Source organism: Mustela erminea, chromosome 1, assembly GCF_009829155.1.
Source record: "Mustela erminea isolate mMusErm1 chromosome 1, mMusErm1.Pri, whole genome shotgun sequence".
Lineage (NCBI taxonomy): Eukaryota > Metazoa > Chordata > Mammalia > Carnivora > Mustelidae > Mustela > Mustela erminea.
Genome location: NC_045614.1, coordinates 1,813,997 through 1,834,380, shown reverse-complemented (window position 1 = coordinate 1,834,380; position 20,384 = coordinate 1,813,997). Strand labels below are relative to the sequence as shown.

At 55.8% G+C, this 20,384-nt stretch overlaps 1 protein-coding gene across 6 annotated transcripts; it reads right to left on the bottom strand.

The window, feature by feature from the left end:
• Positions 1 to 3,371: 3,371 nt before the first annotated feature.
• ZNF554 (zinc finger protein 554) lies at positions 3,372 to 16,612 on the bottom strand. 6 transcript variants are annotated; one of them, XM_032305518.1, is made up of 6 exons: positions 12,190 to 12,267; positions 11,771 to 11,949; positions 9,935 to 10,001; positions 7,063 to 7,189; positions 5,521 to 5,718; positions 3,372 to 4,995 (listed from the first exon to the last, which is right to left on the bottom strand). In XM_032305518.1, exons 3-6 carry the CDS (start codon positions 9,965 to 9,967, stop codon positions 3,830 to 3,832), a joined length of 1,524 nt encoding a protein of 507 aa, XP_032161409.1. In that variant the 5' UTR covers positions 9,968 to 10,001; positions 11,771 to 11,949; positions 12,190 to 12,267; the 3' UTR covers positions 3,372 to 3,829. The 6 variants fall into 6 exon arrangements, with proteins under 6 accessions (XP_032161409.1, XP_032161405.1, XP_032161420.1 ...); XM_032305514.1 differs by lacking the exons at positions 11,771 to 11,949; positions 12,190 to 12,267 and adding an exon at positions 16,551 to 16,612; XM_032305529.1 differs by lacking the exons at positions 11,771 to 11,949; positions 12,190 to 12,267 and adding an exon at positions 16,363 to 16,384.
• Positions 16,613 to 20,384: the final 3,772 nt, after the last annotated feature.

Below are 20,384 nucleotides of genomic sequence, written 5' to 3'. Positions count from 1 at the left end.
ATTCAGAAGTCTGCCCTAGGCCTGGGTCCGGGATCGGACCTCCAGCTCCGGTCCGCCTGCCGCGTGTTCAGATAAACGTCCCGTAAGCAGCCCTCACGGAGGCCGTGCGGGCCGCGGGGGCTCAGGTCATGATCCCAGCGTCCTGGGATCGAGCCCCGCATCCGCATCCGGCTCTCTGCTCAGCGGGGAGCCTGCTTCCCCATCTCCGCCTGCCTCTCTGCCTGCTTGTGATCTCTGTCATAAATAAAGAAAACCTTTTTTAAAAAATAAATAAAATCTTTAAAAAAAAAAAATAAAGGACATGTCATTTCATTTATTAAGGTGAAAAATGAAGCTGGTCTGTGAATTTTTGCAAAATGTTCACGCAGCCAGCGAAAAGGGAAGAAACTACAGTAGCCCCCAGGGAAAGAAGTGTGAGTCAAGGTAGGGTGTGATTCACAGATTGAGGTCTCAAAGCTGCCAGCAGTGACAGGGACAAGAAGGGGCAAGACCCCGTCTCCCTCGTGCAGCCTCTTCGGTGTGCAGGTTCTACTGTCAGGGGAGTCTACACAGCAGACCCGGTTCGCAGGATTTCCAACCCATTTCCACCCCACGTCATAGAGCGAAGTGGGAAAGGTGTGGCGGGCGGCATGAAGCATTCTAACCGTGCCCAGGCCCTAATCACGGGGACTGGAATACGTCACCTCCTGTGGCAAAAGGGACTTTGCGAAGTGATTAACGCTCCAAGGTGAGGGTGACCTGGGTTCCTGGGGGTCCCAGGGTCCTCACAAAAGCCTCACGAGAGGGAGGCAGAGGGTGGGAGTCCTGAGAGATGGGCAGACCCCGTGCTCCTGGCAGGGAGGACAGAGAGGGAATGGTGGGGACAAGGAGTTTGAGTGGCTTCCAGAGACCAGAAAATTAAGGGAACACATTCTCCATTAGGCTCTCTGAAAAGAACAGAGCCTCGCCAGCACTTTGGTTTTGGACCTCTGACCTCCAGAGCTTTTAAAGAAATCGACTGTTTTAAGTCACTGAATGTGTGATTTGTTAGAGCCGTGGCAGGAAGCTCACACTGTGGGTCCGAACCGGAGGCAAACGGCTCTGGTCACGCACCAAGAACGCCTCTCGCCAACCTCATTTTTCCTGAGACCGTGCTCAGCTTTCCAGGCGCTCCTTCAACCCAACTCTGCTCCCACAACCCACCCTGCATGGAGTGACCCCGCAGGTTTTCGGAGAACATCGTCTTGGCGTTTGAAATGTAGCACTTTGTAGACAGGTGATATTCGGGCGAGAAGTTCAGCCCACATAAGCATCCTTCTGTGAATCGTCAGGAGGCCTGGTGTTCTGCATTCCTCCCAAGAGCGTGTGTTAGTGAGAATCCCAAGCCCGGGAGAAGGGGAGGGTTGGAAACTGTCCTGCAACATTTCCACAGAACATGCAGCGAGTAACTTTCTGAACACTCGTGTATCTACCGCTAAACAGTACTAAATCCCACCAGTTTTCTCGGACCACAGCACGGTGAAAGCAGAAACTGAATAAAGATGGTGAAATCTACAGGAAGCCCACAGAAAACAGTGCACTCCGTGGTGAAAGACTGGACGCTTTTCCCTACCATCTGGACGTCTGTTCTCAGCCCTCCTGTTCAGCCCTGTACTAAAGCACTGAGCCAGTGCAATCAGACAAGAAAAGGAATTTGTTTTTAAGAAGACGGAGAAGGGTATTGAAATACCCAAAAGTTTAAAAAAACATATACTCTCTCTCAAAATACTTTTGAGTCAGAGAAATCAAAACGAGCATTGTAAATATGTTTTTAAGTAGGCTCCACGCCCAGCGTGGGCTTGAACTCACGACTCTGAGATCAAGAGTTGCACGCTCTACTGACCGAGCCGGCCAGACACCCTTGTGCATATGTATATTGTTAAATACATGAAAACAAAGCTGAGCGTCAGCCTCTGGTTAAATCACTGCCCTTGGGTGCCCCAGACTCACATCTCCAACCAAGTGTCGGGTTCTCAGAAGGCCCTGGGGTTGGTCCCTCTCGTATCCTCTGTCACAGCAGCGTCCTAAGCCCCCCAGAGCACTACCAAAATCCGTAATGATTTAAGTAGCATGTGTAGTTAGCTGTTTCATGTGCATCCAGGCCCCTCACTCCATCCCGGGCCTGGCTACACAGTGAGCCAGGCTCGCTGCAAAATAAAAACGTAGCGGGGGAGGGGATCCTCTGTTCGAAGTTATTAAGACTATCACGGTGGACACAGCAGAGTACCCAACCGACTGCAGAACCTTTCTGAGAGACACACTGGGCGACTGTGTGTGTCACAAGCCACGAGGCCACCCCGCCTCCACCCTACGGGGGCATATGGGCAGCAGGGCAGACCCCTCGTCTTTCTTACACACGGCCGCCTGGCACACGGAGGTCAGGTTCTCTCCAAATTATTGTTGGAAGCAGCGAGAGATCGAGACCGAAAAACAGTGCACCCGGGACACTCCCTCCGCCGGTCCTCAGAACGGGAGGAAAGTGAGACGCTGTCCCAGATGCCACACCGTGCCCCAGCACACGTTCCGCGTCCGGCTCAAGACCGTCCACAGATCCCTTCGAGAAACACCCATCGGCCCAGTAGGCTCTACCCGGATTCCAGATGAGGGATCTCCACCGTGGAGAAAGGCAACACCGCCACTGTGATCGGGTTTCACTTAGCTGGAACCCGACCACCCTCCCCAGCTCCCCAGAGAGGGAAGATTCAGAGGGAAGTCAGGGGGCTCCCGGGGTAGAGTTTAGAAAACACAGCCCCCCGCGCCCCTGCGCCCAAATGGGGCACACGCCTTGCCCAGCTGTTCAGGCTCAGATCCTGGCTCTGCCACGTCCCCGTCGTCTGACTTTGGACAAGTTACCTTATTTCTGTCTCCCCTTCTGTCACGTAGGGACACGAACAGCTCCCATCTCACAGCCTTGCTCAGATTAAATGAGGAGCCACGTGTAAGAGCTGGATGAGGCTGGACACAGAGCAAGCAAGCGACCAGTGAACGTTGACACCGACGCACACCAGAGCTCGTGGTCCCCACTCCGGCAAGTCCGCCTCACGGCGGGGACCGCTCCCAGGCCACCCCAGGCCGCTCCACTTCCCCGTCCCAGGACCTACTGCACTGCATCCACCGCATCGTGGCGGCCACGGTCCTCCCTGACGCGGCAAAGAAACTTGACATCCCTCGGGGTCGTCTGATTTCTACGGACGGTCAAGACCGTTGCGGCACTACCAAACGGAAGGGCAGAAGGTAGAAAAATCACACACGATCGGGTAATTCTGACAGACAAACTCTGCTCCTTCCTCCGCAACCCTGTCCGCCTCCGTGCCTCGCACACACATCTTGACCTCCCTGGACAGAATTGCACACACCGTTTTGCACTCTTCATTTTCCACGTGGCACCCGAAGCTCTTTCTGTGTTGGCGCACATTCTGCTTTGCCGTAGCAGGGCACGAAACGAGGTAGGACTGAGCCGCGGGGCCAACAGGGGCAGGATGACTACGTGAAATACTGAAACAGAAATACTCATTTTCAAACAAAAGCTGAAACAGAGTATCTTTAGTTTCAACAACTGAATCAATGTGACAATGCGCAGCAAAATCGCACTGCCTGTTAGCGTCAGTCCTCTCCAAAGCGTCAGGCACCGGGCACGGCTCGGTGTTAATTTTCCCCAGTAAAGGTCCCTTCTCAGATCCGGACCTCCCTGCTTCTCCTCAAGAATGTGACCTACGCCTGTTTCTTTTCAAGGGGAACATCAGACGGGCAAAACCCAACTCCCCTTCCGTAGTGGACGCTACGCGTCACTTCACAGAGCCGCAAGCGTTCTCTAAAATCCAAGAAGGCGGCTGCTCTGATAGAAAGCTTTCCCGCAGTCAATTATTTTGTAGGTTTTCTGACTAGTGTGAGTTTTCTGGTGGGTGATGAGGGAGGAGCTCTGGCTGAATGCTTTCCCACACTCGGGACAGCTGTACGGTTTCTCTCCAGTGTGAGTTCTCTCGTGCCTCACGAGGGAAGACCTCTGGCTGAAGGCTCTCCCGCACTGATGACATTCATAGGGGTTCTCGCCGGTGTGGGTTCGCTCGTGTTGGTTGAGCGAGGAGCGATCACTGAAGGCCTTTCCACACGCGTTACACTCGTAGGGCTTCTCACCAGTATGCGTTCGCTTGTGCAAGATCAGGTAAGAACTCTGGCAGAAGGATTTTCCGCAGTCCTTGCATTTGTAGGGCTTCTCCCCTGTGTGAATCCTCTGGTGCTGGGTAAGAGACGAAATCCTGTTGAAGGCTTTCCCACAGTCCCTGCACACGTAGGGCTTCTCTCCAGTATGAGTTCTCAGGTGCCGCGTGAGGGTCGAGCTGTGCGTAAAGGCTCTGCCGCACTGATGACATTCATAGGGTCTCTCCCCAGTATGGATTCTCTGATGCTCACTCAGGGAATGCCTCCGATTAAACATTTTCCCGCACTGGTAGCATTCATAGGGTTTCCCCGCCACGTTGTGTGTCGTAAGAGCCATACTATGATTAAATGACTCCCCACTTTCTGGGTACACACAAGTTCCCGTCCTTTCGTGATGAGCAAGGGGACTGTCTGCGCTGATGTCTTTTCTGTATTCATTCCCTCCACGGGGTCTCTGGTCTGAATGTCCCACCCGACGATGTTTTAAGAATGGATCGGCTACCGAACTCTCAATATCAAGATCACGGTCACGGAAACGTCCTCCTCTCAAACCTCCTTGTGATAAAGCAAGGTCTGAGCTCGTGCTACAGGTTTCCCCAAACGCGTGCCAGGCAGCGGCCTCCTTTGGAGCAAATGCCTCCGCCTGGGCGTACGCCATTTGCCTCAGAAGCTGGCGGGGGTCCTCGTGGTTCTTGTCAAGTTGACCACAGTCCCCGTCTTCTCTGGGGAGCTCTCTGGCATCCATGCCACCGGCTGGTTCTTCCTCCAAAACCACCTTCTTGTAAACTGACTCTTGGCTTTCCAGACTAGTCTCCAAATCTGAAATAAATTGAGGTGGGGAGAGGGAAGAAACTCTGACTTAATAACAGTGGGACAAACGTCCTTCCAACACATGCAAGGCACATGTGAATTCATGTTCAAATGTCGGCACTCAACGGGGAAAACAGGAGAAGATCCTAAGGACAGGAAGCAGGGTAAGAAGCAGGACAGTGATGAAAAACGGGAGAAAAATGTACATATAGAAGGAATGGCTCCCTAAAGGAGGGAGAAGGGGAACAGCAGAGGGAAAGAATCCTCACGAGAGCGGAGAGGGAAGAGGCGTAACGAGGAACACAGGTGGTAGAGCTTCACGACAGGACTGGGCCGCCTCCTCTCCGCACCCACTGCGGGAGGCAGAAGCTGGTGCACAGGGCAAGGTTGCTGGAGATGAACCGAAGGCATCTGAGAAAGTGCAAGCAAAGACCTCAATCTTCTCCTGACAGAGTCCGGGCCTCTGTGGAGAGATCTCGGACAGTCCCCAAGATGTCACCCGCAGTCAATGGCACGTACCTGCCTGGCTCTCACCTGAACAGGAGGTTTGGGGAGTTCCTCGTGCCCCCATCCACACGGCTTCTCCTGGTTCCCAGTGGAAAGGCACCACTGGTAGAAAGAGTGGACACCCCACCGCTGGGGAAGGACTGGTGGCCTGAGAGGCTTGTGTTGGGGAAAGTGTGCTGTCACCATCGTCAGCACCTGTATTGGAACTCTGGTTCTTCAACGCTCCTGCGGGAGACAAGAGTACACTGGAGAGGGGACATGTTGACCCAGCTGGAGATCTTATTTTCCTAATTAAAAACCTGTGGCTGTTACAGTTCCCTGAGAAAGAGCTACAAGCGGCCAGCAAGCACATGAAAAGATGTTTGACATCCTCAGCCATGAGGGAAATGCAAATCAAAACCACAGGGAGACACCACTTCACACCTAGGGGGACGGGTACGATTATTTTTAAAAGCAAAAGCAGGGGGCCTGGGTGGCTCAGTGGGTTAAAGCCTCTGCCTTCAGCTCAGGTCGTGATCCTAGGGTCCTGGGATCGAGCCCCGCATCCAAATCCGACTCTCTGCTCAGCAGGGAGCCTGCTTCCTCCTCTCTCTGCCTGCCTCTCTGCCTACTTGTGATCTCTGTCTGTCAAATAAATAAATAAATAAAATCTTAAAAAAATAAAATAAAAAATAAAAAGCAAAAGCAGAAAGTAAGTCTCAGAGAGCATGTGGAGAAATCGGAATCCCTGCACTTGGCCAGTTGGACGGTGCTGTGGAAAACAGCTGGAGGGTCCTAGAAGGAGTAAACATAGAATCACCACCTGACCCAGCAATTCCGCTCCTGGGTATGGACCCCAGGGAGCTGAATGCAGGGAATTGAGGTGCTATTTGCCCACCCATGTTCACGCGGCCAAAAAGTCGAAACAACCCAGGTGTCCATCTATGGACAAGCAGATAAATAAAATATGGTCCATCCCCAGGTGGGAACACGGTCCAGCCTCAGGAAGGGACCCTGACCCCTGTCACAACGTGGAGGGACCCAAGGACACGGGGCTCAAGTGAGAGGAGCCAGACCCAGGAGGACACATCCCGCAGGTCCCCACTCCCAGGAGGTCCCCAGAGGAGTCCTGTCCACACAGACAGAGAGGAGAGGGTGGGAGCAGGGGCTGGGTGGGGGGGTCATTGCCTAGTGAGTGTGGGGCTTCTCGCTCAGGTGAGGAAAAGGTTCTGGAAAGGGCGCTGATGGTTATACAACGTCCTGAGTATAATTACTGCCGCTGAACTGTACACCTGAAAACGGACTAAGAAGGCAGATTTTATGTTCTACATAATTTTACCACAAAGAAATTTTTTAATGATGACTCTGTAGCCAAGAGGACTCGGGACATTATCTCTGCCTAAGGGTCCCGGTGCATCTCATCAGCACGGATGATCCTACACCAGAGAAATGCGGCCATTGTGTGTGCGGAAGAGACCGGCGCACCGTGAGCCCCACGGGCACAGGAGCCACCGCCGCGGTGTGCACCCCACCAACCCCGCTTCCCAACCCACTCCCCACACAGCGCGGACGCGGAGCAAGCAGTCTCACCCAGGGCGGCCAGGTGGGCGCAGGTGTCCAGCATCACCTCTCTGTAGAGCTGTTTCTGTGCAGAACCCAGCATCGCCCACTCCTCGCGGGAGAAGTCCACGGCCACATCCTCCCAGGACAGCGACTCCTGAAACAGCACAGCAGTTCCGCTCAAGAATGGCCCCTCCACCCGTGTGCACAGCTGCCGCGCCGAGGGAAGCGGCCCACCTGGAGGGGGCAGCAGCCCAGGGTCAGACTCCACCAGTGCACGGGCAGGACTGGAACCTGTGGCCTATCGGTTGTTCTTTAAGATGTTGTTTAAGATTTTTTATTTATTTGTCAGAGATAAAGAGAGAGACCACAGGCAGGGGGAGTGGCAGGGAGAGGGGAAGCAGGCTCCCCGCTGAGCAGGGCGACCCCACACCAGGCTCCATCCTTGATCCCACGACCCTGGGCTCATGACCTGAGTGGAAGGCACGAGCTGGACACTTGACGGACTGAGCCACCTGGGTACCCCAGTGTTAAATGTTTCTGTTTCTTCCACCCAGAAGAAGTCAGGACACAGGACCACAGAAGTTAGATAAAGTGGGGGCTCCCGGGAGGCTCAGTGGGTCAAGTGTCCGGCTCCTGATGTCTGCTCAGGTCACAAACCCCGGGTCGTGGGATCAAGGATCGAGTACCACACTGGGCTTCCGCGCTCCAAGCGAAATCTGCTGGAGATCGTCTCCCTCTCCCTCTGCTCCTGCTCTGCGTGCACTCTGCTCTCTCAAACAAGTAAAATCTTTTTCAAAAATTTTAGGTCAAGTAGGAAAAAACAGGCCTTTTCCAGGCCAGCAGCTGCTGCTGCAACCTCCCCAGGGCACCCCCCGACATCCCCACTGCCCTCTTCCCGGGCGGCTCTCAGGTTAAGCCTGCACCTGCTGAACTCAGTGCAAGGCTTTGAGTCAATCTGCGATTAAATAAAAAGGGAAACTTTTTTTTTTTAAAGATTTTATTTATTTATTTGACAGAGAGAGTTCACAAGTAGGCAGAGAGGCAGGCAGAGAGAGAGGAGGAAGCAGGCTCCCCGCTGAGCAGATAGCCCAATGCGGGGCTCGATCCCAGGACCCTGGGATCATGACCTGAGCCGAAGGCAGAGGCTTTAACCCACTGAGCCACCCAGGCGCCCAGGAAACGGTTTTAATGGCTTCGAACTTCGTGGCTAATATGTAAAAATGAGTGTGAAATATCACTTCCTAGTTTTTAAATATATATATATATATATTTTTAAAGATTGTATTCATTTTTTTTGACAGAGATCACAAGTAGGCACAGAGACAGGCAGAAACAGAGAGGGAAGCAGGCTCCCCACTGAACAGAGAGCCCGATGCAGGGCTCGATCCCAGAACCCTGAGAGCATGACCTGAGCTGAAGGCAGAGGCTCAACCCACTGAGCCACCCAGGCGCCCCCTTTATATTTATATAAATATATTTATAATATTTAGGGGCACCTGGGTGGCTCAGTGGGTTGAGCCTCTGCCTTCGGCTTGGGTCATGATCCCAGGGTCCTGGGATCGAGCCCCACGTGGGGCTCTCTGCTCTGCAGGGAGCCTGCTTCCTCCTCTCTCTCTGCCTGCCTCTCTGCCTACTTGTGATCTCTGTCAGATAAATAAAGAAAAAATCTTTTAAAAAATATATATATATTTATAATATTTATATTATAATAATATTTTATAATGACCCATAATATAATATAATAAAATATATTATAATATTTATTTATTTATAATAAATAAATATTACTTATTTATTTAAAATTATGATAAATAAAAATATATATAATTATATTATTGTAATTCCACAGTGGATCACCTCAGGCAGGGAAGACGGGAAAAGGTCTCCGTGGGTGGGACACAGGTTCTTTGCTTCTTGCTGCCTGGTGAGGTTAAAATGGAAGCTCTTTAAATACTAAAAACAAGTCTCCATGACTCGTGATTTTTATGACTTATATCTGTGGGAGAGCAACGTGGAAAGAGAGGCGATCCCAGCTGGAGAAGTACCACTGGGGTTTTAGAGACGCAGGTCTGAGCTGCTAAGGGGTTTATGATCCTGTGTGGCCTGGAGAGACCAGGACCCCCCAGCCTGACCACCCAGGTCTGAGCAGCTTTGTTTACATGCACGTGGAGACAAGAAAAGAAGGGCCACTGTCCGGCCCTGGGGCAGCTCCGCTTTGCTGCTGCCAAGGGACAAGCCGCTGGCTGTCTGCGGCCCTGACCTCACAGATCCTGGGGCCAGCACCGGCTCCAAGCTGAAACCTCACAGTGTCCCCAGGGACTCTCTGCCTCAAGGGCAGCCAGGCTCGCCTGAAAGCAGGTTGCCTGCGATGACCAGGACTTCGATGTGGGGGGCCAGAGCAGACTGAGGGCCTCTCCCCAGGGGCCCCAACCGGACAACATCACAGATATTGACTGGACATCAGGGTCACTCACAAACGTCCACAGGAAAGGGCTTGTTCTCCGAGGGACCACCTGAACCCGAGTGGCCAGTCCGCTCTGTATTTCTGACGCAGACACGGATCACGTTCCCAAAGCTATGACTTAGGGGACAGGGACCCTGCCTACCGCTCCCCACAGATGTGCTGGCCCAGCTGGTGGTGGCCTCCGTTCCCCGTCTCTCTCCTGAGGCTCGTGCCCTAGCAGGCGGCTTCCCATCAAGTGCAGCTGTCCCCAGGCTCTAAAAGGCTGATCCGGCCTTAGAAAGGAAGGGACCTTGACCCCTGCCACGATGCACAGGGACCCAGAGGCTCGTGGGCAGTGCTCTCTCGCTTCCCGCGTAGCAAGACATGCAGATCCAGTAGGAGCGCTTCCCCTGGACGCCCAGGACATCGTCAGGGCCGGAGGAAGTGCCCACTCACCTGGGGTCCGGGGGACTGGTACCCAGTAGCCATTCTCTCCTGGGAAAGCAGCTTCGAGCCCGCAGAGCTGTGGGAGGAGAAGAGAGTGTGAGGCCCAGGCCCAGGTCGGTCCCCAGCCCCCAAATCCCGGACCCGGGGGTCTCTGCAGGTGTCCCCCCGCACAGAGTGTGGTCAACAGAAGCCAGGACAGAGACCATGGGCCTTCACGGCTTCTTAACCCAGGCTTGGACAGGGAGACCGAAGGTCTTGGAAGCTTATGAAATGCACCCATTCCATGGCAAAGCAGTCTGTGTCAATGTCCTGGGGCTACTGAAAGAGAAGACCACACACTGTAAGGATTACGACCACAAGTTGGATCAAGGTCTCAGGGCTGTGCCGCCTCCAACAGCTCCCAAAGAGGGGCCTTCCTGCCTACTCCAGGTTCTGGGCACGCCAGCTGGCCCTGGGCTTGTGGCCACGTCCCCACAGTCTCTGCCTCTGTGGTCACGTGGCTGTCTCTCTCTTCTTAAAAGGACACCAAGTCCTTGGATTAGGCCCACCTACTCCAATATGACCTCAGCTTCACTAACAACATCGGCAAAGATCCTATTTCCAAATAAGCTCACATCCTAAGGTTCTGGGGGACATTAACTCTGCAGGGGACACCATTCAACCCGGCGGGACCACCCAGGCTCGAACTCTGGATGGCTCAGTTCCGATGCCCACAGGCGCCCAGGCCCCGGGCACGTCTCAGATTTGTGACAGCCTTCCCGCAGCCCGTCCGGCTCCCCGGACTCTCTCCCGACATATATTGCTGTATATATGGCCCAACCAAAGCTGGGTCACTCTGAGCCCTCCTTTCAGCCAGGTTGTGGCGTCTGGGCTTCTGAGTTCGGTTCTGCGTCACCCAGTTTTAGCAGGAGCCCCTGCCCTGTGTCCGATCCCCCTGGAGCGCTGGCCGGTCTCTCCAAACCCCTGCCGGGGGGTGGGGTCACCTAGCCTGTCTGCACCACCAGCCCCATCACTTCGGTTTGGCCAGAGCCCCCCGCCCCGATGTGTCCTCTTGGCGACTGCGCACCCGCTGACCCCTCCTGCTCCCTTGCCACAAACCCCCGCTCGGCCACGCTGCGTCAGGGACAGAGCCTAGTTCGACCCGGAGGTCCCTGCCCCCTGCCACGGGGTCTGAACAGGCGGTTTCCAGCGTGCTGAGTGCCCAGCGCTGGCCCTCAGTGACGACATCCTGAAGCGGTCCCCACTGAGTCCCCCCGCACCACAGGAGAGCGGCCTGCCCCCTCCGGGTGACGTCACACACGCGTAAGGGTGAAATTCTCACACAGACTCACGAGGAAGGAATGGGGGCCATGGACTGGACACTTGGGAGGGGCTCGATCTGGATTCCCGGATGAAAACTTCAAAAGAAACCGCCTGTCCCCCATTAGCAGAAAATCACCCCGGGAACACCCCAGTAGCACCTCCCTGCAGACAAGACCGGTCACACTCCGCACGCACTCCGTCCCTGGGGAGACTCCAAGGACAGGCGGGACGTCGGTCATGCCTCGGAGCACGTGGTTTAACACCCGTGTGAACCGTCCATGCCCGTCCTCCGGGAGGCGGAGCCTTGCCTCCCTCCAACCCCCGCCCTCGGTGTGGGTCACTCAGTGACTTGCTCCCAGCAAACGCTGTGGGTCAAGGAGGACACGGTGACCTCAGTACCCGAGAAACCGGTGAACCCCAGCCCCCACCCCCACCGATCAAGGCCGGAGTCTCCAGCGATGCGGCGTGGACATCAGGTACCCCCGTCCCCACAAACCGTGACCCCAGTGTCGTTACGAGAATACACGGACGAACTCAACCCACGGGACCGCCTGCGAACACCGGGCCGTGCTCGTCCAAAGCGTCGAGGTCACGAAAGACCAGGAAAGGGTGAGAAACGGCCGCAGACTGGAGGAGCCCGAGAAGACGAGGCGAGGTCACCAAAGGTCCTGCGGGGCCCTGGATGGGGTCCCCGGGCCACGAGGACGACGGTGGTGGGGCACCTGGGGAAATCGGGGAAAGTCTGTGCCCTAGTTGACAGAGCAGAAGCGGCGTCCATCTCTTGCGTGGCTGACTTTTTTTAATCGTGTGGGGCAAGAACACCTAACGTGGGATTCCTCCTCAGGCTGGGCCTTCGAGGTCTGGGGCAACCCCGCGCCCAGCAAGCCCGGGGGCCGTTCTCCCCACGGCAGCTGTGCGCTTCCTGTCCCCATGCCTCGGGGGCGGCCTCCAGAGCTCGCTACTGTGATCTGCGCTCGGCGATGATGATGACTCGGACAGCTCGGATGCCGGCCTGTGTTTATCGGCAATAAGGTATTTTTTTTTTTTAAAGATTTTATTTATTTATTTGACAGAGAGAGATCACAAGCAGGCAGAGAGGCAGGCAGAGAGAGAGGAAGGGAAGCAGGCTCCCCGCCGAGCAGGGAGCCCGATGCGGGACTCGATCCCAGGACCCTGGGATCATGACCCGAGCCGAAGGCAGCGGCTTAACCCACTGAGCCACCCAGGCGCCCCGACAATAAGGTATTTTTAACTTAGGGCACATACGTGGTATTTTTGGACGTCACGTGACTGCACACCCAACGGACGGACTCCGGGACAGTGTAAACAGAAGTCGTATATGTGCTGGGAAACCAAACAACGCACGTGACTCGCTCTATCGTGGGTGGCCCAGAGCCAAACACGCAACGTCTCCAACGCACGTCTGTATGCACGCGTCTGTCGTTCGGGGCAACACGGCGTCCCCTCCAAATTCGTACCTCTAAGTGCCAATCCCAGGACCTCAGAGGGTGACTGTATTTCAAGATATGGCTTGTAAAGAGGAATTAAGTAAAAATGAGGTCTTTAGGAATGGGCCCTGGTCCCATAAAACTGGTGTCCTTAGAAGAAGAGTGGACTGGGGGGCGCCCGGGGGGCTCAGTGGGTCAAGCCTCTGCCTTCGGCTCAGGTCATGATCCTGGGTCCTGGGATGGAGCCCCGCACCGGGCTCCTGGCTCAGCGGGGCGCCTGCTTCTCCTTCTCCTTCTGCCGCTCCCCCTGCTCACGCTCTCTCTCTCCCTCTCAAAACGAATAAATGAAACCTTTTTTAAAAAAAAGAAGGAAAAGAAGAGAGGATTAGGACACGGACACACACACAGGGCAGGGGGGAAGGCGGCTGTCGGACGCCAAGGAGAGAGACTTCGGAATGAAATCAGCCCTGTCGGTACCGCCATCTCGGGCCTCCCGCCAGGACGGGGAGAGAACCCCGCTCCGTGGCGAGCCCAGCCCCCGCACACCAGCGCATCGTGCTGTTAAGCCTTCGCGGCGGGCCGGGTCTGTATCAACGCGCTGGCGGCGATCACTGCTGCGAGACAGGCCGGTGGGGGCAGCCGGTGATGCGTCCGGGGCCTCGGTCCCGTCTCCGCCACACCCTCTGAGTCAGGCATTAATTCACAACTAAACCTTGAACACAAATAGCACCCTCCCCCCAGAAAGGACTTCAGACGAGAATCCTCAACGAACGGAGCAGCCGGGCCGAGAGCCAGCACGAGGGGAAGCTGTGGGAAGGCCCGGGGGACCCCACGTGCCATCTGCTGGCCGCTTCCGTAGACCCCAAGTCCCTTCCAAAGACAGAGCTCCAGGAAAGACACTCCTGCCAGGGCGACACACGGACTGAGTGGCACACGGAAAGACGCCCAAGGTGGCGAGTCATCGGGGAGACACAGACCCAACGGCCCCGGCAGGACGACTCGCGTCAGAAAGGCAAGAGCAGGGGTCGGGAGGACGGGGAGAGATGGAGCCCCCCGGCACCACTGGGGGGCACGGACAACGGGTCGCCGCCGCGGAAGACAGTCCGGCGGTTCCTTCGATGGTCCAGCGCGGTTAACACGGGACCCAGGGATCCCGCTCCGGCTCTCGGCCCGAGAGAAACGGAAACACACGTCCACACACACTTGTTCACAAACGTCCACGGCAGCGAGACTCACAGTGGCCCAAAGGTCTGTCAGCGGATGAACGCGGTGCTCTGTCCGCACAGCGGATTGCTAGTCAGCCTTAAAAAGAACCGTAGCCCCGACAGGCGCTGTGTGGACGGACCCCGAGCCCACGACACGCAGGGAGGGAACCAGACACAGAAGGCCCCACGGGGTGTGAGTCCACGCGTGTGACACGCCCAGACCAGGCCCCTCCACGGACGGGAAGCAGATTCGTTTTTGCCAGGAGAACAGGGCTGGGAGGTACCGGCTCACGGGTTTCTCGGGGGATGATGAAATGTTCCAGAATCAGACCCGGTGATCGCCCAGCGCTGTGCACAGACTATACGTCCCCGAACCGCACACCCGAAATGAACGACCCGTAAGGTACACGGGTCGATCCAAATAAAGCTATTACAAAAGACACTAACAGGGGCGCCTGGGGGGCTCAGTGGGTTAAGCCGCTGCCTTCGGCTCAGGTCATGATCTCAGGGTCCTGGGATCGAGCCCCGCATCGGGCTCTCTGCTCAGCGTGGAGCCTGTTTCCCCCTCTCTCTCTTCCTGCCTCTCCACCTACTTGTGATCTGTGTCTGTCAAATAAATAAATAAAATCTTTAAAAAAAAAAAAGACACTAACAGGCCTGACAAAAAGAGAAAAGCTTGTCAACAGTTAAATACGTATGACGGTGTCTGTGGAACACACGTGTAACAGTCGCAAGGGGATGGAGCGCTGGGGAGGACACACCCCAAGGGCACCACAGGGGACTGCGGGAAGGCCCGGAGCTGGGTCAGTTGTCCAGGAGGACAGGATCCGCGATGCTAACTTCTTTACCAACCATTTATGAACTTGACCTGAGACAAACTAGAACAGAAGCTGGAAAACTGAACCGGGCGGCGGAGAGTGGACTCACTGGGCCTGCCTGGTCTGGGAGGGGCGGGGCCGGGGGCCCGGGGCGGCCACACCCGCGGTGAGTCTCCAGCAGGACACACGCGCTCTGCACCAGCAGGCACTGCCGTGAGAACACTGCCCGGCCCTGCGTCAGGTCCTCTGTACGATGGGCTCAGGCCTGACCCTCCCGGACCCGGGAAGGTGACCTTCTTTGCAAACAGGAAATTTGACGCGGTGACGAAGTCGTCCTGGAGTCGCGGGCCCTGATGCACGGTGATGGACGGAGTCCTTGAAGGAGACACGGACACACAGGGACGAGGCCATGCGGCAACGGACACTGAGGGACAGCTCCTAGCCAAGGGACACGCAGCGCTCCTCGAAGCTGGAGGAGGACGGAGCGTCCTCCCCTCGGTCCCCCGGAGGGAGCAGGGCTCTGCGGACCCTTGACTTCGGACTCCGGCCTCCAGAATGGGAGAGCGGAGGTTCCCGCTGCGTTGGCCACGCAGGCCGCGGTGCAGCCGCCGACGACACGGACAAACACCCGCGGCCAGACAGGCAGGGCTCCTGGTCCCCGCCTCAGCTTCACGCGGGGGCCGAACGCCCCTACCACCCCATCCCCCACACTGCGTGCGTGGGGTTCCGTCTTGGCTCTGGGGACTCTGACTGCGGCTCCTGGCAAGGGGCCCGGGTCCCCCAACCCGCCCAGCCCTCCCCAGCCCAGTCCTCCGCCGCCTTCCTGCGGTTCCAAGACCCTCCTCCTCGCAGGGCGCGTTAGGGGCGCGGCTAAGGTCAGGGCACCGGTGGTCGCCAACGCCCTGACCTCACCCGCGCCATGCCAGGAACCCCCCCCCCCCCACAGTGCGACAAGCACACATGTTCCCAGGTATCACCCCCAGTCCCAGAAGAGATCCCCTGGATTCGGGGACTCCACCCGCCCCAAGACGCCGCGTGCCATCCTGAGCGGCCCTCGGGCGGCCCTGGGACGCTGGACACCCCGAGGGCAGTGGGAGCGGGGAGGAGGGGACACGGCCCTGGCGGTGGGGCTCCCTGCTTCGCGCTGTCCGACCCGCTGGGAACGTGATTCTGCGGAGCCGTGAGCGGGATCAGACTCGGGTCTTCGGCTCGTTACCGCAGGCCCTTCCCCGGGGCGCTGTGGACACTGGGGGCGCGGCATTCTCTGGGGCGGGGCCGCCCGCGCTGCGGGGTCCGAGCAGCGCCCCGCTCGGTGCCTGGCGCTCCGCTCCCCTGCACGGCAGCCACCACGTCCCCAGACACTGCCCCGGGGGCCGGGGACAGGCCGAGTGGCCCCGGGGAGACCCCGCTCCCCACGACGTCCGGGCGTCCCAGCCCCGCTCCGCCGCCAGGAGCAAACAGGTTCGCGGCGTGTCCCTTCAAGTCCGGCCGGACCCGCTGTCGCCCCCCGAGCAGCGCGCGCCCCGGGGTCTCGCACGCGGGCTCCCCGCGGGGGACGGTTCTGGGAGCTGGGCGACCTTGCCCACGGTCCCGGCCGCCTCCCGGGAAGGCCGAGGCCCCGTGCCCGGACCCCCGCCCGGACCCCCGCCCAGACCCCCGCACACCTGGCGCCGGGCGCTGGCGGCCAGGAAAGCGGCTGCCCGGCCCCGGGGCGGGCGCAGGTGCCACGGGGCGCGCAGCGCTCGGACGCCACCGGCTCCCATCCCGACCCTCCACGCAGACGCGGTCCCCACGCCAGCCCGGCCCGCTAACTCCCTCGGGCTGCGCCCCCTGCCCCGCCGGGTTAACTCACGCTGCGCCGCCCCCGCCGCGCGCCCGGGCGGACTCCGCAGTGCGCCTGCGCGGCACACGGCTGGGAACTACAAGTCCCAGGAGCCGCGGGGGCGGCGCCGGGGTCCCCCTTCCCTCTGGGGGCAACGAGAGGACTCACAGCGCCCTCTGCGGGCGGGCGGTGTCTCCGCAGGACGGAGAGGCTTCTTCGTGCCCCTGTGCACCGCGGCAGACGCGTCCTGGACCGAGCCGGTCCCTAAATGAGGGCGAAATTGCGACTCCTGTATTTAGCACGATGCCTGAGGCATAAAGATTTGCCTATTTATTAACAAGATGTGTAACCCATTTTTCACTTGGTAAAACTGTTCTGATGACATTTATTAGTAATATTGACAGGTTGATTTGTTATTAATAATACGTTGAAATAATAAAAAGACCATAATTAATGTTAACGTATCATAGATTCATGCTATATAGTGTTATAATTGGCTGTGCTACTCTGTATAATACAGTAACATAGAACCACCTACTGATAAAATATCAATAAATTATACAAATATTTGATGAATTAACCATTTTAAAAATTACGGTAATGATTATTGGCCCAAGCCATGACATGTATTCTACGTCTTGCTGTACACTATTGTTCTCCAAATTTTCATTTAAATGCTGGTGAGTTGCACTACAGTGTCATAGTGGTTTCTGGAGAAGTCAGCGATTCTGGTCACTTACTACAACACCCCGTGCCCATCACAGGTTCCTCCTTGATGCCCATCCCCCGCTCGGCCCCTCCCCCCCACCCCCCTCCATCAACCTTCAGTTTGTTCTGTATGGCTAAGAGTCTCCTATGGTTTGCTTCCCCTTCTTTTTTATTTCTTCCTAGATGCTTATTTTTTGTTTCCTAAATTCCACATGTGCGTGAAATCCTACGGTAATCGTCTTTGACTTGTTTTGCTCAGCGTAGCACGCTTCAGCTCCATCCACATCGTCACAAATGGCAAGGTCTCGTGTGTTGCCGGCCGAGTCACACTCCGCCGTGCACACACCCCACCGTCTTCCTCCGTGCTCACTTGACGCACATCCGGACTCTCCCCAGAGTGCGGCAGCAGTAGGCAACGCTGCTATAAACACTGGGGTGCGTGTACCCCTTTGAAGTAGTGTTTTTGTATTCTTTGGGTAAATACCTAGTCGTGCCGATGCTGGAGGGCAGGGCAGTTGTCTCCACCTTCTGAGGACGCTCCAGGCCGCTGTCCAGGGCGGCTGCCCAGCTGCACGCGCACCCCCGGCGCACGAGGACCGCTGCTCCTTTCTCTTTCCTACTCTCCCCTCTCTCTGCAACGCCCAAGCCCTGTGCTGTGTATCTTTTCTTTACGGAAGAGATGGGGTCCCCTGAAATGCACAGATGTTGACAAAGCATCCTGATCGCCAGGCGCAGGCACAGGATTAGGATCTTTTCTCCGGGGCTCCATCTTACTTGTCCCAAGCCTGAACTGTGAATGGAGTCTTGAGGTGGTTTAACTAGAATCAGCATCAGGTAGAAGGTCCCACGGTTGGATGAATTTGTGTCCCATGTGGCCCCCCAACCCGTCAGTAAGCATAGCGTGTGCTAGGACTGAATATTCGCGCCCCCCCCAACTCACAAGTGCACGGCTGATCCCCAGGGTGATATTAGGAAGCGGGGCCTCTGAGAGGTGGTTATTAGGGGGAGCCACCACCGTGGGCTCGTTCCCTTACAAAAGAACCCCAGAAGAGCTCCCTCGCCCCTCCCACCATGGGAGGACACGGAAGGAGGGAGCCAGCTATCTGCGGCCTGGAAGGGGCTCTCACCTGCTGGTGTGGGCGCCCCGAGCCTGAACTTCCAGCCTCTGGCACTGTGAGCCACCCTGTTCGCCACCATTCGTTACAGCAGCCTGAGCAGACTACAACAATGGGACAAATAATTCTCAAGTCTCTTTTCCAGTCTGGTTTTTCTGGGATTAGCTCGTGGCATGGCAGATGCACTGCCTAGACCCCCCCTTTAGGACTTGAGGACCTACTCCTCCCTGTAGCCCCCCAGGCTGCCGCTGGCCAGCCTGAGCTTTCGGTCTTGCTCACGGAAAAACAAAAAATGTAAAAGTAAACAGCACGACAATAATAGGCTCTAAAAGGAGAAATGGAAGTATGGCGAGACTCTTACACACGGGGTCCTGTAACATCACACGAAGGCAAACTGTAACAGGTTAGTTGCACACTAGAAACCCTAATGCAGCCAACAAATTAAGTATCAAAACAGAGTGATAGCTAATAAACCAACCAGAAAATAGGAGAGAATCATAAAAAATACTCAGTTACTCCAAAGGCAGGCAGAAGAGGGTAAGGGTGGACTGAAGTGATTAGCATGTAAACCGCAAGGCGGGGGACTCCAAGTCAACCGTACTGAAAATCACACTAATTGTTACCGGTTTAAATACCTGAATTTAAAAATCAGAGACTATCAGATAAGAAAGACCCAAAAATATTCTGGCTACAAGAAATACACTTTTTTTTAAAAAACATTTTATTTATTTATTTTACAGAGAGAGATCACAAGCAGGCAGAGAGACAGGCAGAGAGGGGGAAGCAGATTCCCCCCTGAGTAGAGAGCCTGATGTGGGGCTTGATCCCACAACCCTGAGATCATGACCTGAGCTAAAGGCAGAGGCTTTAACCCACTGAGCCACCCAGGCACCCAAGAAATACAGCTTAAATATAATGACCAAATAGGTTAAAAAGAACAGGAAACTGAGACATACGGCATGCTAATACTAGTCAACAGAAGGTAAAAGTAGCTGTATTTCCATCAAAGCTGGTGTCAGAACAAAGAATATTACCATGGATTTTTTTTTAAAGGTCATTTTATAATCATAAAAGTGCCAAATAAATCAAAAGGACATAACAATCTGAAGTATTTATGCAAATGTTAACAGAGCTTCAAAATACCGGAAGCAGAAACGGGTAGAACGGCAAGGAAAACCAGAAAAGCCCAGAGTCCCGGCTGGAGAGGACTTTATTCCGGTAGGAGTCAGGGCTTCCGGGGATACAGATGATTCACTTTCAGGAATCGTGTTATGCGACTGTGGGGGCTGGCAAGTCCGAGATCTGCACGGAACGCTGGAGACCCAGGGAAGAGTGGACAGTGCGGCTCGAGACCACCAGCCGTCGGAAGGCATGATTCCTTCTTTCTCAGAGCTCAGTCCTTCCCCACTAAGGCTTTCAACAGATTGAATGAGGCCCCCAAGGTGCAGAGGGTAATCTGTCTCAGTCAGAGTCGAGGGATTTAAACGTTAATCACCCCTAAAAATGACCCCCACTGTGGGCCACCTGGATGGCTCAGTGGGTTAAGTGTCTGACTCCCGATCACTTGGGGTCGGGTGTCTTAGCCCCGGGCCGGCTCTGCGCTCAGCGGGGAGTCTGTTTGGGATTCTCTTCCTCTGCCCCTCCCCGTGCGCAATCGTTCCCTCTTTCTCTCTCCCAGGTAATCTTTAATAAAATAAAAATTACCTCCACAGCAACATCTGGACTGATGTCTGACCAAACGATGGGTACCGTCACCCAGCCAAGGGGACAGGTGAAATGGATCGTCACACCTGCCTCTCAGTGATCGGTAGAACACGTAGAACATCAACAAAGGAGGTTTGAACAACGGCACCGGCAGCCTTGACTGGACTCTGCTGTTTAGGAGACACTCTGCCCAACATCAGCCAAACACACATTCTTCCCAAATGTGCACGGAGCAGATGTGGAGACGGATTAAATTCTGGGCCAAATTTTTTTTTTTTTTTTAAAGAAAAAGAGAGTGGGGGCAGAGGACAGAGGGAGAGGGAGACAGAGCATCCCA